Here is a 12,325-nt window from a genome sequence, read left to right as displayed (position 1 = left end):
GCTATATTATGCTCGATGGCTCTATGAATACATTTATATATGTATGCATCTCTCTTGGAATGAAATTTTATAAACATTTTAAAAAATTTCTGTAAGAAAAACAGAAAATTTTTTTTAATTTATCATCAAATGTACATACATAATTTTTTTATTTTCACATTATTACTTGTTATACGTACATTATTGTAATAAAAATGAAGGTTATTTATGGTGAATTGTTTTTAAAATTTGCTTTTTGTTACAAAAAATCTATATGTAGTGTAAAAATAATAATTAAACAAAAACAAAAAATTAGGAAAACAAAAATCACACGTAGTTATAATAAAAATTACTCTTGACTATGAAAAATTATTTGTATAACAATTAAAAATAATAATCACAAACAATGTTACAAACATTAATTAATGAAAATAAGGGAGGGAACTCTGATCATTGCATTTTTATTCCGAAAATTTTAATGTAGGGTAACAAATAAAAATAAGAAACAATTATATAAAATACATACATACTTATATTGTAAATCTGCATACATACAAAAAATTTTAAAATTAAAAAAAAGAAAATTACAAAATTTAGTGAGAAAAACAACAAAAATTATAAGAAATAAATAAACAAAAAAAAAGTAGTAGAAAAAAGTCAAATTAAAATTTTGAATAAAAAGAAAGTAGTGAAAATTCATTATTGAATTGCAAATATACAAAACGGTTTTTTAACCTGTTTATATATTACAGGTATAAGTTACTACTATTTTTTAAAATAAATATAAAAAGTGTACCTATATACTTAGAGTAATTTAAAGATATTTTTTTTTTTAAATATTTTTAAATATAATGATTTTTTCTTAAAATTTTTAATTAAAAAAATAGTTATTATCTTTAAAGTTTAATGATAATTAAATAATTACATTTGAAAGAAAATGTCGTCAGATAGATTTCATAAGTAAGTATGAATGTTTATTTTAAACACACTTATATTTATATATAAATTTATAAGTATGTACATATATGCATTATACTTATAAGTGTACTTGTATATTTCCTTCTTTTCTTTGTCAGAACACCTCATTGTACCCTAAACTGAATAAATATCTAAGGGATTTTCATAAATTTATCGTTTCGTTTATAATACTTATTAAGAAATATATATTTGAGATATTGTCTTGCAAATGTATTGTGTATTATAAAGCAGAGTCGAATTCTTGGTCGATTTATGTAGTTCTATATATTTCCGTCCATCTATTCCAGCTATAATTAAAAAACACTACATTACAATGATCCTTTTGCTACATATACTTATTTCTAATATAATTTGCTTGCGAGTGTATATACGTTAGCTGGAACCCTAGGGTGTTAAAACACAGTCAAATATATCTTTTCTTGCTTTCGTCTTTTATTTTGATATCAATTAGATATCACGATATATATTAGTGTAGTTAGAACTTGTTATCAAATAACTTTAATTTTGATAAGAAATCTAAAATTAAAAACTACAAATAGGAAATTTATTAGAAAATAAAAATTATCTAGTTAAAATGAAAAGAAATTATTTATAATTTTTCACATTAAAAATTATAAAATATTCGTAATACATATACGCATTTGATAATTGCGAAAATTTGTATGAAAATTTATTCTACCGTATTTTTAATATTAAATAGGTACGTCTACATTTAAGAGCTTGGGAAGTGTAATAATATCAAATTGCTTCATTATGTTAAATGCTATACTCATGTACATAGTTCAATTAAAAGAGATCGTTGAGTATGATATAAAGTATAGTTATCTCAATAAATTTTATAATATATGTACATTTTTACATACATACATATATACATATGTATGAAGATATTTTTTGTCGTTCTTTGGTACATATACATATTATATAAATATTTTTCATTTTATCCTATAGTTTTTAAGAATAGTTTTCTATTTTTTTTATAATTAAATTAATATAAAAGTTTTGGTTATAGATTGCTCAAAATTAAAAACAAGCAGCTGAATGAAAACAAGACGTAAAAACTTCTCAATATTTCAATTTAGTTTCTAAATTGAAATATTGAATTTAATAAATTTCTGAGACTGTTTCTAATAAAGAGAGTGAATATTTCTATTTTCCTGTAAAAAAATTTTTTAGAAAATTGATAAAGTTTTACATATTCAAGGCTCCCGCCAGAAGTTTTGTATGTTTCAATTGGGCTTATATTTTTTCTCTATCTGTACATTCTTTGATACATATATAGTACTTAAATTTGTTCATTACATGCACACATATTATTCTTCTTAATTTCATCTCTGTCAGTACTAAAATTCTGTCGGCCTCTCAACTCATTCCTTTCTTTTGTGAATTTACATTTAACAGGGTGTAGTGTAAAATGAGCTTTATAATCTTTTTAAAATCTAAATAGACGTACCTATATATAATGGAAAAATAAATGGCAAAAGAAATCATAGAAAACTATTGCAAAAAGATGAGAAATTCCTTCATTCTACGCCTCCCCTCACTATTGCATATTCGATTATAAATGTTAAATTTAAGAAAAATTTGGCATATAAATGTCAAAGTCCATTTTCATGATTAACGTAATTATGTAGTTTGGAGTGGTTATCTGTTAAAAGATATCTATATTATTTTTCAATGAAACTATTTTATCAAGTTTTCGATATAAATTTGATGACTAGTTAATTTTTTATTGTGCTTTTCTTTGAAGAATTTGATATCAATTTTTATTCAGATACTCAATTTTATTGCTTTTAATAACTTAAGTGTATTTAATACCATACTTTTCGTTTACTTTTTCAATTAATTGTAAGATTTTTTTTGCAATTATCAAGAATTTTTTGCTGTAAAATAAAGGTAACGAATAATTAATTATTATTAAGAAATTTTGACAAAATACCTTCATATTATAATTTTCTGATAATGGTTTGGAAGTCGAGCTTTGTTAAACCATGCCCAAACAAGGGACAGAATTAAATGAATTTATTAATCTTAGACCGGGTCATTATATTTTTCTCACACTGTATGTCCATATTTTGCATAGTTTTTAAAATTTTTTAGAAATATATTTTGCAAATTTTTATAAGCTCATTTCGAACTTGTTCGATTACATGTCATTTCTTAAAAAAATAGTTCCTATAAAAATGTCTTTTATATGTAAATGTTTGTTTAAAAATTTCACTTAAACACATAACAACAAACTGTATGTGCATTATATAAACATAAATATATGTGCATGAGTTTGTTTTTTTTATAAATCACGTAATTTGGTTTCTTTTTTTAACCTTTACTTTAAAAAAGTAAATAAATTTTTTTTGATTGCTTTTTGTTGCAAATTTTGTTAATTTTTAAAGTTAAAAAAAAATTAAAAAGAAAAAACGCATAATCAAGTTATGGTTGAACTTTATTTAAAAGTGAAAATTTTGACTTACAAATTAAAGATTTCTGAAAATTGCATTCGAATAATTGAAAAGGTTTTAATTTATGTTTTATAAATTATATTTAAGTAGGTTAAGGGCTTTAATTTTCGTGTAAATTACTACAGTTTATTTTCTATAATAGCATATTGCCTGCTTAGGGCAGAACTAACTTAAGTAATTTCTCTTTCAAAAAGAGTTTTTAAGCAATATCCCACGTACTTTAGTTAATGAGTGTATATCTTGTTGGTGCACTATAAGTAATTCGGCTTAGAGATCATACGCGCATAGTACTCCCATTGTTCGTATATATTTTATTTATATGTGGACATAGAATCGTTACAAAAGCTATAGACGTAGCTATAGTTGTTTGTTATCGTTTAAAGCTGTCTTCCGAGAATTTGATTTGGGCTCCTGAACAATTCGCAAAGTGTGACTTAAAAAATGTATTTTCAAAAGTTGCATAAAATTACGGTATACAACAAGGATATTTTATAATTATTATATTAATAATTCTAGAAAACTATTCTATTCTTTATTTAACTCTTATTCTTTTACTCTCAAAGTTATAAATTATTTAAAGCAGAATAACATTTAATTCATAAATATGTTGAAATTAACTAAAATAAAATAATTTTTTAGAGCTGCAAAGGATGGTTTATTGGAAGTACTCAAAGATGCGACAAGACGCGATGCAAATAGTAAAGATGCAGATTCGATGACACCAGTTCTTTGGGCTGCATTTGAAGGTCGATTAGATGCTTTAAGACTTTTAGTTGGAAGAGGGTATATTTTAAATTTCATTAAAATAATTATTGCTTAAAAGAAATTCTTGTATAGCTATTCTTTAAAAATTTAATATTAATATTTTTAGTGGAGAACCGGACAAATGTGATCAATTTGGCAATACTGCTTTACATTTAGCTGCAGCTAAAGGTCATATGCATTGTGTTGATTTTCTTGTAAAATTTGGTGTAAACTTATATTCGTTGGATATTGATAAACATAGTGCAAAAGATTTAGCAGCAATTAATAATAGAGATGATATTTTACGTTATTTGGATACAGCAACAGCTAATTTTGAGATCTCTGAAAGGTAAAAAATTTTATAAAATTTATTTTAATAAATTTACGGTAAATTTTATTTCTATTTTTGTTTAATTTTAGAAAAAAGGCAAAAGCTATGAAAGAATTGGCAGAAAAAAATTGTGAAAAAAGAATAAAAGAATATGCTAAAAGACAACAACGTTTAGAACAAGAATTGGGAAATGTAAAACCACCACAACCACGGCCATCAATGTTGGCAACTTTAAAACATAAGATTTGGTCATCTAGTCATGGCAATTTAAAAAATATTTCAAATAATAGTTCACATGAACAACAAAATTCAAATGTCATAAAATTTAGTGACTTAGTTGGTAGTGGATCTGTATCAAGTCGATCTGGTAAAAGTGCTGTACAGAAAAAGGCATTCGAAAGTAAAATGAAACAACAAAGATTAAAAAATCAAGAACGTATGATGATGATGGATGATAATGGTTTTAAAATTGGTGAAATTGAAGCAGATGGTAAACGTACAATAACATCATTAACTGGTTTACAAAGAGATTCTGAAGTATTATATGTTGGTACATTTAGTTCAAATGAAGAAAGTGGTAAACGTGGTAAAATAGCTGATGTATTTGATGTTGATACAAATAGTGATATTGAACATGAAAGTCAACGTTTAGGCTATGGTACATTATCAAGATCATTTTCTCAACCAGATTTTACATTACATAATTGTCGTGATGACGATGATGATGATGATGATAATGATGAAATTAGTAATGATATAAGAATGCAAAGACCAACAAGTTTATTTGATAGACCAATAGGTAGTTTAGCATTTAGAAGATCTGTAACAGCAGCTTTGAGTCAATTACATCCAGATTCAACAACAACAACAAATTCATCATCTAGAAAAAATGCATCATCATTATCAAAACGTATGAATAAAGGCAGACCATTTTTAGGTATATCTGATTCAGATTCAGATGGTGGAACAGATACTGATGATGATCAAGAGGATATTACAACACCAATACAAAGATTTTTGGCTGTATTGGGATTAGAAGAATATTACCACATGTGAGTTTGTGTAAAATTTTTTTTTATTTTTAAAAATTATTTTGGGCAATTGTTATTACAATTTTTTAAATATTTTATTTTTAGCTTTCAAAAACAACAAATTGATTTGGATACTTTAATGCTATTAACTGAATCCGATTTAAAAACGCTAAATTTACCATTAGGACCATTTAGAAAACTTGTTATTGCCATACAAGAGAGAAAAAATGCCTTTGCAAATCCTGGAGTGATGCAAGATAGCCGATTGTGAATTGAATAAGAGTATTAAATGCGTGCTACGAAAGATTTTTTTATTTTTATATAATGCTTTACTAAAATTTTTATTAACGTATTTACAAAATATAATTTATAATTATTTATATAACATAGCATTCCTTTTTAATTTTCAATAAAAATGTTCCATATGATATAAATCAGCATACATTCCATTCAATTTCATTAGCTCGTCATGAGTACCTCTTTCGATCACTTTGCCACTTCGAATTACAAAAATTTGATCAGCATTTTGTATTGTTGTTATACGATGGGCAATAACTATACATGTACGTCCTGTTTTTGCGACATCTAAAGCATTTTGTACAAGTTTTTCACTTTCAAGGTCTAAAGCAGATGTTGCTTCATCTAATAACAATATTTTGGGATTTCGGACTAGTGCTCTTGCGATTGCTATACGTTGTTTTTGACCACCAGATAATTGTGTACCTTTATTACCTAATGGTGTATCATAACCTAACGGTAAATTTGTTATAAAATCATGTACATTTGCTTTCATTGCAGCTTCAATAATGTCTGTCATTGAAACATTATCAAAATTATTGCCATATGCAATATTTTCAGCTATTGTACGATCAAATAAAACTGGTTCTTGTGATACTAAACTTAACTGTGATCTTATGATATGTGGCGGTATAGCAGTAGTTTTTCTTCTACCAATTGAAATAAGTCCTTCATCTGGATCATAATAACGTAATAATAATTGTAGACATGTTGTTTTTCCGCATCCAGATGGTCCAACTAAAGCTACTGTAGTATCTTTTTTAATTTCCAAGCTAATATTTCGAAGTGCTCTCACTTCTGGTCTACTAGGGTAACGGAATGATACTGATGTGAATGTTATATCACCATCAAATCTCTAAAAGTAAATCACATAGATTAATTGTATGTATTTTTAGAAAACAACAAGATTTTTAAACCTCTGCTGTATTAGAATATGCTACAGAATTTTTATATGTTCTTGGCTTATAGTCAAGTAATTTAATTAATTTTGCTGCAGATATTAAAGCTGAATTAATGTTTGGTGCATATGCCAGAGCTTGTCCTAGCATCCATGATCCATATACAAGGGCTTCTGATACTCTTAAATAAAAAAGTGTAATAACAAAATGCATTGTAGTTTTTTTTTTATAGAAAATTAATCTACTTAATTATATTTTTATAATGTAAGTCACTCTTCACAACAGCATATCCACCATAGCAATGGGACCAACCGAATGATAGGAACGGCATTGCTTGACATAATCCATAAATTAAACCTCTGAATTTTGATTTTTTAATGCAAGCAAGTTTTGCCTGGTAAATTTCGTCACAATATCTTTTCAAAATATAATTTTCTTGTCCCAAACTGGTTACAGTCCGCATATTCGAAATAGCTTCTACAGCGATATTTGATGCATTTTCAATTGATTGACGTTCAGCTTCGTCAGCTGTTTTCATATATCTTGATTCAATAATAATAGCACACATTAAAAACGGTAAAATAATTGTTGTGACAAGTGCCATATCCCATGAATAATATAAAGAAATTATTAAACCAATTACTAATGTAGCAATAGATTGAACAAGGGTTCCAATACGACTTCCAGTTGCCTAAAATTATATTATTAAAATAAAGAGTATTAAAAAATATAAACATGTTATTTTTTGTTTTAAATAAAAGAAAAATACTCCTTGGATATTTGAACAATCTGTTGCTAGACTGGCACAAAGTGCTCCCACTGAATTTGTTTTATCATCGAAAAATGCAATATTTTGATGGGTAATAGTTTGAAATGCTTGTTTCCTTAGTCGACTTGTTAGTTCTACACCAGCTTTGTTAAACATATAAACTTGAAAAAATGTTCCTACACCAGCTATTACACCTAGAACTATAAATAATGAGGCATACAAGTTGCTTTGATACCTAATATCTTCCGAGGTTGGCAAGGAAAACACCTACAAATATTAAAAGATTTCATATAGAGACTTGCAAATCTACATTTTTTAAAATATTTATACTCCATAAAATTCTCCTAATATTATAGCGAATATTGGAAGTGACGCGCCATGTAAAATACTAGCAATGCAACCAACTAAAATCTCTAACCATTCAGGTGAATTTAATTCCATTAATCGAAACATTGAGACGCGTGTAATATCTTCTTCTGCAAAATCTACAAAAATTTTTTTAAATTAAAAAAAAATTATTGAAAATTTTTTAATTGATACCTTGTGATTTTTCTAATTCATCACGAATTTCAACATAGCTCAGAAATGATTTTGTTGATTGAAACTGTCTTCGAACGACCGTGCTTAAACTTCTTTGGGCATATTCTTCTTCGGATGAATCATCATCTTCGGTCTCACTATAATCATCTTCATATTCCTTGTATGAATTAACTAATGTATAATAAATTCCTTTACGATCCATTAATTCTTCATGGGAACCTTCTTCAACAATATTACCGTCTTTAATAAAAATTATTTTATCAGCATGTTTCACTGTAGCCAATTGATGTGATACAATTAATGTGGTTCTTCCAATACTGGCATCTTCTAATGCAATTTGTACTTTCTTTTCAGATGGTGGATCTAATGCTGATGTTGCTTCATCTAATAATAGTATTCTAGGATCATTTATAATTGCTCTAGCTATTGCAACTCTTTGTTTTTGTCCACCAGATAATTGTGCACCTTTTTCACCAACAATTGTATCATATCCATTCGGTAATCTTTTTATAAAATTATGACAATTTGATATTATTGCCGCATTTTCAATTTCGTCTTGTGTTGCTGATGGTTTACCATATCTAATATTTTCAGCTATTGTTGTAGCAAAAAGTACTGGTTCCTGTCCGACAACACCAGTTTGTGATCTTAACCATGCTACATTTAAATCTTTAACTTTAATACCATCAATTAATACTGATCCTTCACTTGGATCATAAAGTCGTTGAATTAAATGAATGCAAGTTGATTTACCACAACCTGAAGAACCAAATAGGGCTGTTGTTTTACCAGATTCAATTTTAAAACTAATACCATTTAAAATTTTTACATTTTGTCGTGACGGATATTCAAAATGAATATTTTTGAATTCAATATCACCAATAATGTTTAATGGTGTTAAACCTTCATCACTCATCGAATCAATTGTTGATTTTCTGTCTATAACTTGAAAAATATTAGCAGCAGCAGCTCTAGCAACTGATAACGTTTCAATATGAGGTGATGCTAAACCTAAATTTTGTGCACCAGTTAAAACACAAAATAGAATAATTATCAAAACTACTGGTGAATAATCATTTAAACCATTAGCGCGATCTTCTAATATTAATTGTGTACCATACCATAATGGTACCGCATAAAAGCTATAATTCATAAACCAAACAGCTCCATTACAAATTCCTGATAGTAAACCTTTACGTAAGCTTGACTCTTCGGCTGGTATTAATTTATTTGAGTAACGTTCAACTTCTTTTTCTTCTCCGCTAAATGCTACAACTGTTCTTATATTACTAAAAACTTCTTCAGCTACTGCACCAGCTTTTGAATATGATTTTAATTCTTTTTCTGTTAAAGAACTTTGCATTTTCCCAAATAAAGCTGTCGAAATTATAATAATTGGCGTTAAACATAGTACAGCTGCAGTAAGTTCCCAACCATAACAAAATGAACAAATTATATTTGTGATATATGTAGTCATTAGAAACCAAAATATAAGAACTTTTTCACCTAATCCTTCTCTTAAATTATCCAAATCTCTAAAAAATAAAAATAAAAGAGTGAGGAATACTTAGAAAATTCTAATAAATGTACGAGTACTAGATAAATATAAAATTAATTCATACTTTGTCATCATTGTTGTAAAATTAAAATCATTATTAAATAAATCAAACCAAGTCATATCCTGTCGGAGAATCGATTTAAAAAATTTTTTTCTTATTCGAGATATTTGATTTATTGCACAAGTATTTATTGTATTGACAGCAATTGTCAGTAGAATTAATTGAATTGTTGCACCCACTAATGCTGATAATCCGAACGCTATACCATCATTAATTATTTCTTTATTATTTTCTTCTTTGGTTGCATTGGTCCTAAAATTATTATTAAATATTTTATTAAATATTTTATTTTTGTAAATTACTTACAATATTTTTCCACCACCAAACCATTTTAATATTACAGTTGGAGTTGATGTACCAATATTTGATGATCGATCAATTAAAAGTGTTGAAACTTCTGCAAATGCGATAACTGAATATGGTACTCCTAAGGATCCAATACTTCCAAATAATAATGATATTGATATTAAAAATTTTTCGAATCCAGTAGCAAAACGAAACTTTAATGTAAAATATTTCGTTAAATTTTAATAATAATAGTTTTGAGGAAAAATCGTAAATTTATACCATTTGAAAATAAGAAATTTTTGGTGAAGAGCTTCCATGATTTTCTACAGTATCTGATGAATTTCTAAAAATAAAGAGAATATTTAAAATAATATTGTTACAATAGACATTTTAAAATGAATAGTGTGAACGTTAATATTTTCATAATATAGTAAACGCAACATTAAAAGAACGTCTTTTAAATTTCTTATGGGTACATAAGAAAGATACTGCAAAAGTGAATTATTAATTTTGTGAGTTCATTATTTATTTTTGATTTCAAATTCTCTCAATTTATCCAATTTTCTTCAATAATTTAAATGAAGGAAAACTGAAAATATATTATCAAGAAATAGGGCTCCAATTAACATGTTAACTAGAACTAATATTTTTAAAATTAAGAAGCATACTTTTAATTTCATGTATTTGGAAAAAAAATTCAGTAGAGCCTGTGAATTTAATTAAAATCCTTAACTCTACTATTTTCTACTGTTGCGAAGCCCTTTCTATATTTTATTTTTAATATTCTATTGAACTTATTATGATTTTAACTATTATTTTTATCACATGTGAAATATTTATTTAAATATGATTTAAATTCTGGTGTTTTTCTCATTTTACTCGTATATTTCCAAATTTTTTTTAAATGTAAACTAATTTGTTAATAAACTGTATGTATCGCCCGAAAACAGGTGGTACGTTCATAATATTTTATTTAAATAATAATAATCATAAATTATATATGTATATTAGTAAATATAATAATAATTATAATAAAAATTACGTTTGTTGATTTTCATTTGTTTCCGCACTGTTATCATTAACCTCATTCAGATCCATTTTTGTGTTTTTTTTTCTTTTTGTACCTTCTCGTGTGAATATTCTGTTTTTAGATTTTCACCAAATTAAAAATTAATATTTATTTATTTAAAATATATTTAAAATATAGGTATACTATAGTATAAATATTTGATATTGTGAAACTTTTTTTTTTGGCTGGTAAGGTGTTATACGTGTTTACTTAACTTAATTTTAAATATTTGAATTATAGGTTAATTATACTATATACCGTGATATTAAATTTGCTATAATATCGTAAAATCTTATTTATACACATTAAAAATTTAATTAATTAATTAATTTTCATATTAAAGTAAATAAAAAATAAAATTAAGTTTATTTTTATTTTAAATATAATTAATTATATTATTCACTGTTATATGTATTATTTAATTATATTATATTACTATATATATATTTAAAATTTTTATTAATGAAATATTCCAACAAAAATGATTACTTTTATTTTAATTTATAATTTTTTAATATTTAAATTTAAAAGTTGTACTTAACAGTATGAATGCCCCTCACTAACTGAATATGTATGAAAAATGAAAAAACAGACTTTTACTCGCTTAAAGAGATTCTTATTTACTTTTGTACGTAATTAATACACTTGTTCAAATTTTATTAATTTTTTTTTTTTTGGTTTTATATAAAATCAAAAAAAGAATTAATATAATACAATTGATTTTTTTTCCTATTAAAATTTACAGGGTTTCTTGAAAAAATTATTTGATTTTATTGGAAAATGCTTTATTAAATTATGTGACAAGAATAATTGGGACTTTTTCTGAGTATCGAATTATTAAGTTGAGTAATTTACAATAGTAACTGTAATAGTGGTAATATTATCGTACAATGTACGATATTATTATTGTAAACACAAACCAATTCATACAAAATGATTCATGTCTATAATAAAGTTTTTGAAACTTTTACGATTAAATGTAATTAATAACTACTTATTCTTCTTTAGCTTAAATTTAAAGATATTTTAAATACAATACAAGACTTATGAATATAAATAATAAAAAAATAAAGCATAGAAATTGAGACAATTTATTGAGTAATAAGCCTAAATATATGCAATATATATTCTTTTTAATAAAATTTTTGTTGAACATATTATTATTGTAAATTGTGATAATCTAATAACTACATAGCTACATTTTGAATGTGTCGTGAGAAATAAAAAATTACCGTTGTACGAGTTTGATTCTTATTTTGAAAATTTCACAGAATTCTCAATTTTTTATTTTTTCAAAAAATTAAACGTAACTCTTATACATA

General features: G+C 25.4%; 2 protein-coding genes across 2 annotated transcripts; one reads left to right on the top strand and one right to left on the bottom strand.

Annotated features, from left to right (window-relative positions):
• The first annotated feature begins 807 nt into the window (after positions 1–807).
• Positions 808–5,923, top strand: LOC129616046 (pre-mRNA splicing regulator USH1G). Its single transcript, XM_055531491.1, has 5 exons — positions 808–939; positions 4,056–4,199; positions 4,288–4,509; positions 4,581–5,543; positions 5,628–5,923. The coding sequence occupies exons 1-5, from the start codon at positions 917–919 to the stop codon at positions 5,791–5,793; spliced, it is 1,518 nt and encodes a 505-aa protein (XP_055387466.1). The 5' UTR covers positions 808–916; the 3' UTR covers positions 5,794–5,923.
• Positions 5,924–5,928: 5 nt separating this feature from the next.
• LOC129616084 (multidrug resistance protein homolog 49-like) lies at positions 5,929–11,032 on the bottom strand. Its single transcript, XM_055531554.1, has 10 exons — positions 10,977–11,032; positions 10,262–10,277; positions 9,953–10,146; positions 9,650–9,898; positions 8,028–9,562; positions 7,818–7,972; positions 7,488–7,754; positions 6,964–7,409; positions 6,737–6,899; positions 5,929–6,675 (listed from the first exon to the last, which is right to left on the bottom strand). The coding sequence occupies exons 1-10, from the start codon at positions 11,030–11,032 to the stop codon at positions 5,929–5,931; spliced, it is 3,828 nt and encodes a 1,275-aa protein (XP_055387529.1).
• Positions 11,033–12,325: the final 1,293 nt, after the last annotated feature.

Source organism: Condylostylus longicornis, unplaced genomic scaffold (assembly GCF_029603195.1).
Source record: "Condylostylus longicornis isolate FDR11 unplaced genomic scaffold, ASM2960319v2 ptg000162l, whole genome shotgun sequence".
NCBI classification, from domain to species: Eukaryota; Metazoa; Arthropoda; class Insecta; order Diptera; family Dolichopodidae; genus Condylostylus; species Condylostylus longicornis.
This window is presented reverse-complemented; position numbering and strand designations above follow the sequence as displayed.

Coding starts and splice junctions, on each gene's coding strand:
- LOC129616046 (XM_055531491.1), top strand. CDS start 917: ATGTCGTCAGATAGATTTCATAA. Junction 940..4,055: donor TCGTCAGATAGATTTCATAA/GTAAGTATGAAT, acceptor ATAATTTTTTAG/AGCTGCAAAGGATGGTTTAT. Junction 5,544..5,627: donor TTAGAAGAATATTACCACAT/GTGAGTTTGTGT, acceptor TTTTATTTTTAG/CTTTCAAAAACAACAAATTG.
- LOC129616084 (XM_055531554.1), bottom strand. CDS start 11,032: ATGGATCTGAATGAGGTTAATGATAACAGTGCGGAAACAAATGAAAAT. Junction 9,899..9,952: donor TTTGGTGGTGGAAAAATATT/GTAAGTAATTTA, acceptor TAATAATTTTAG/GACCAATGCAACCAAAGAAG. Junction 7,410..7,487: donor ATTGTTCAAATATCCAAGGA/GTATTTTTCTTT, acceptor ATATAATTTTAG/GCAACTGGAAGTCGTATTGG.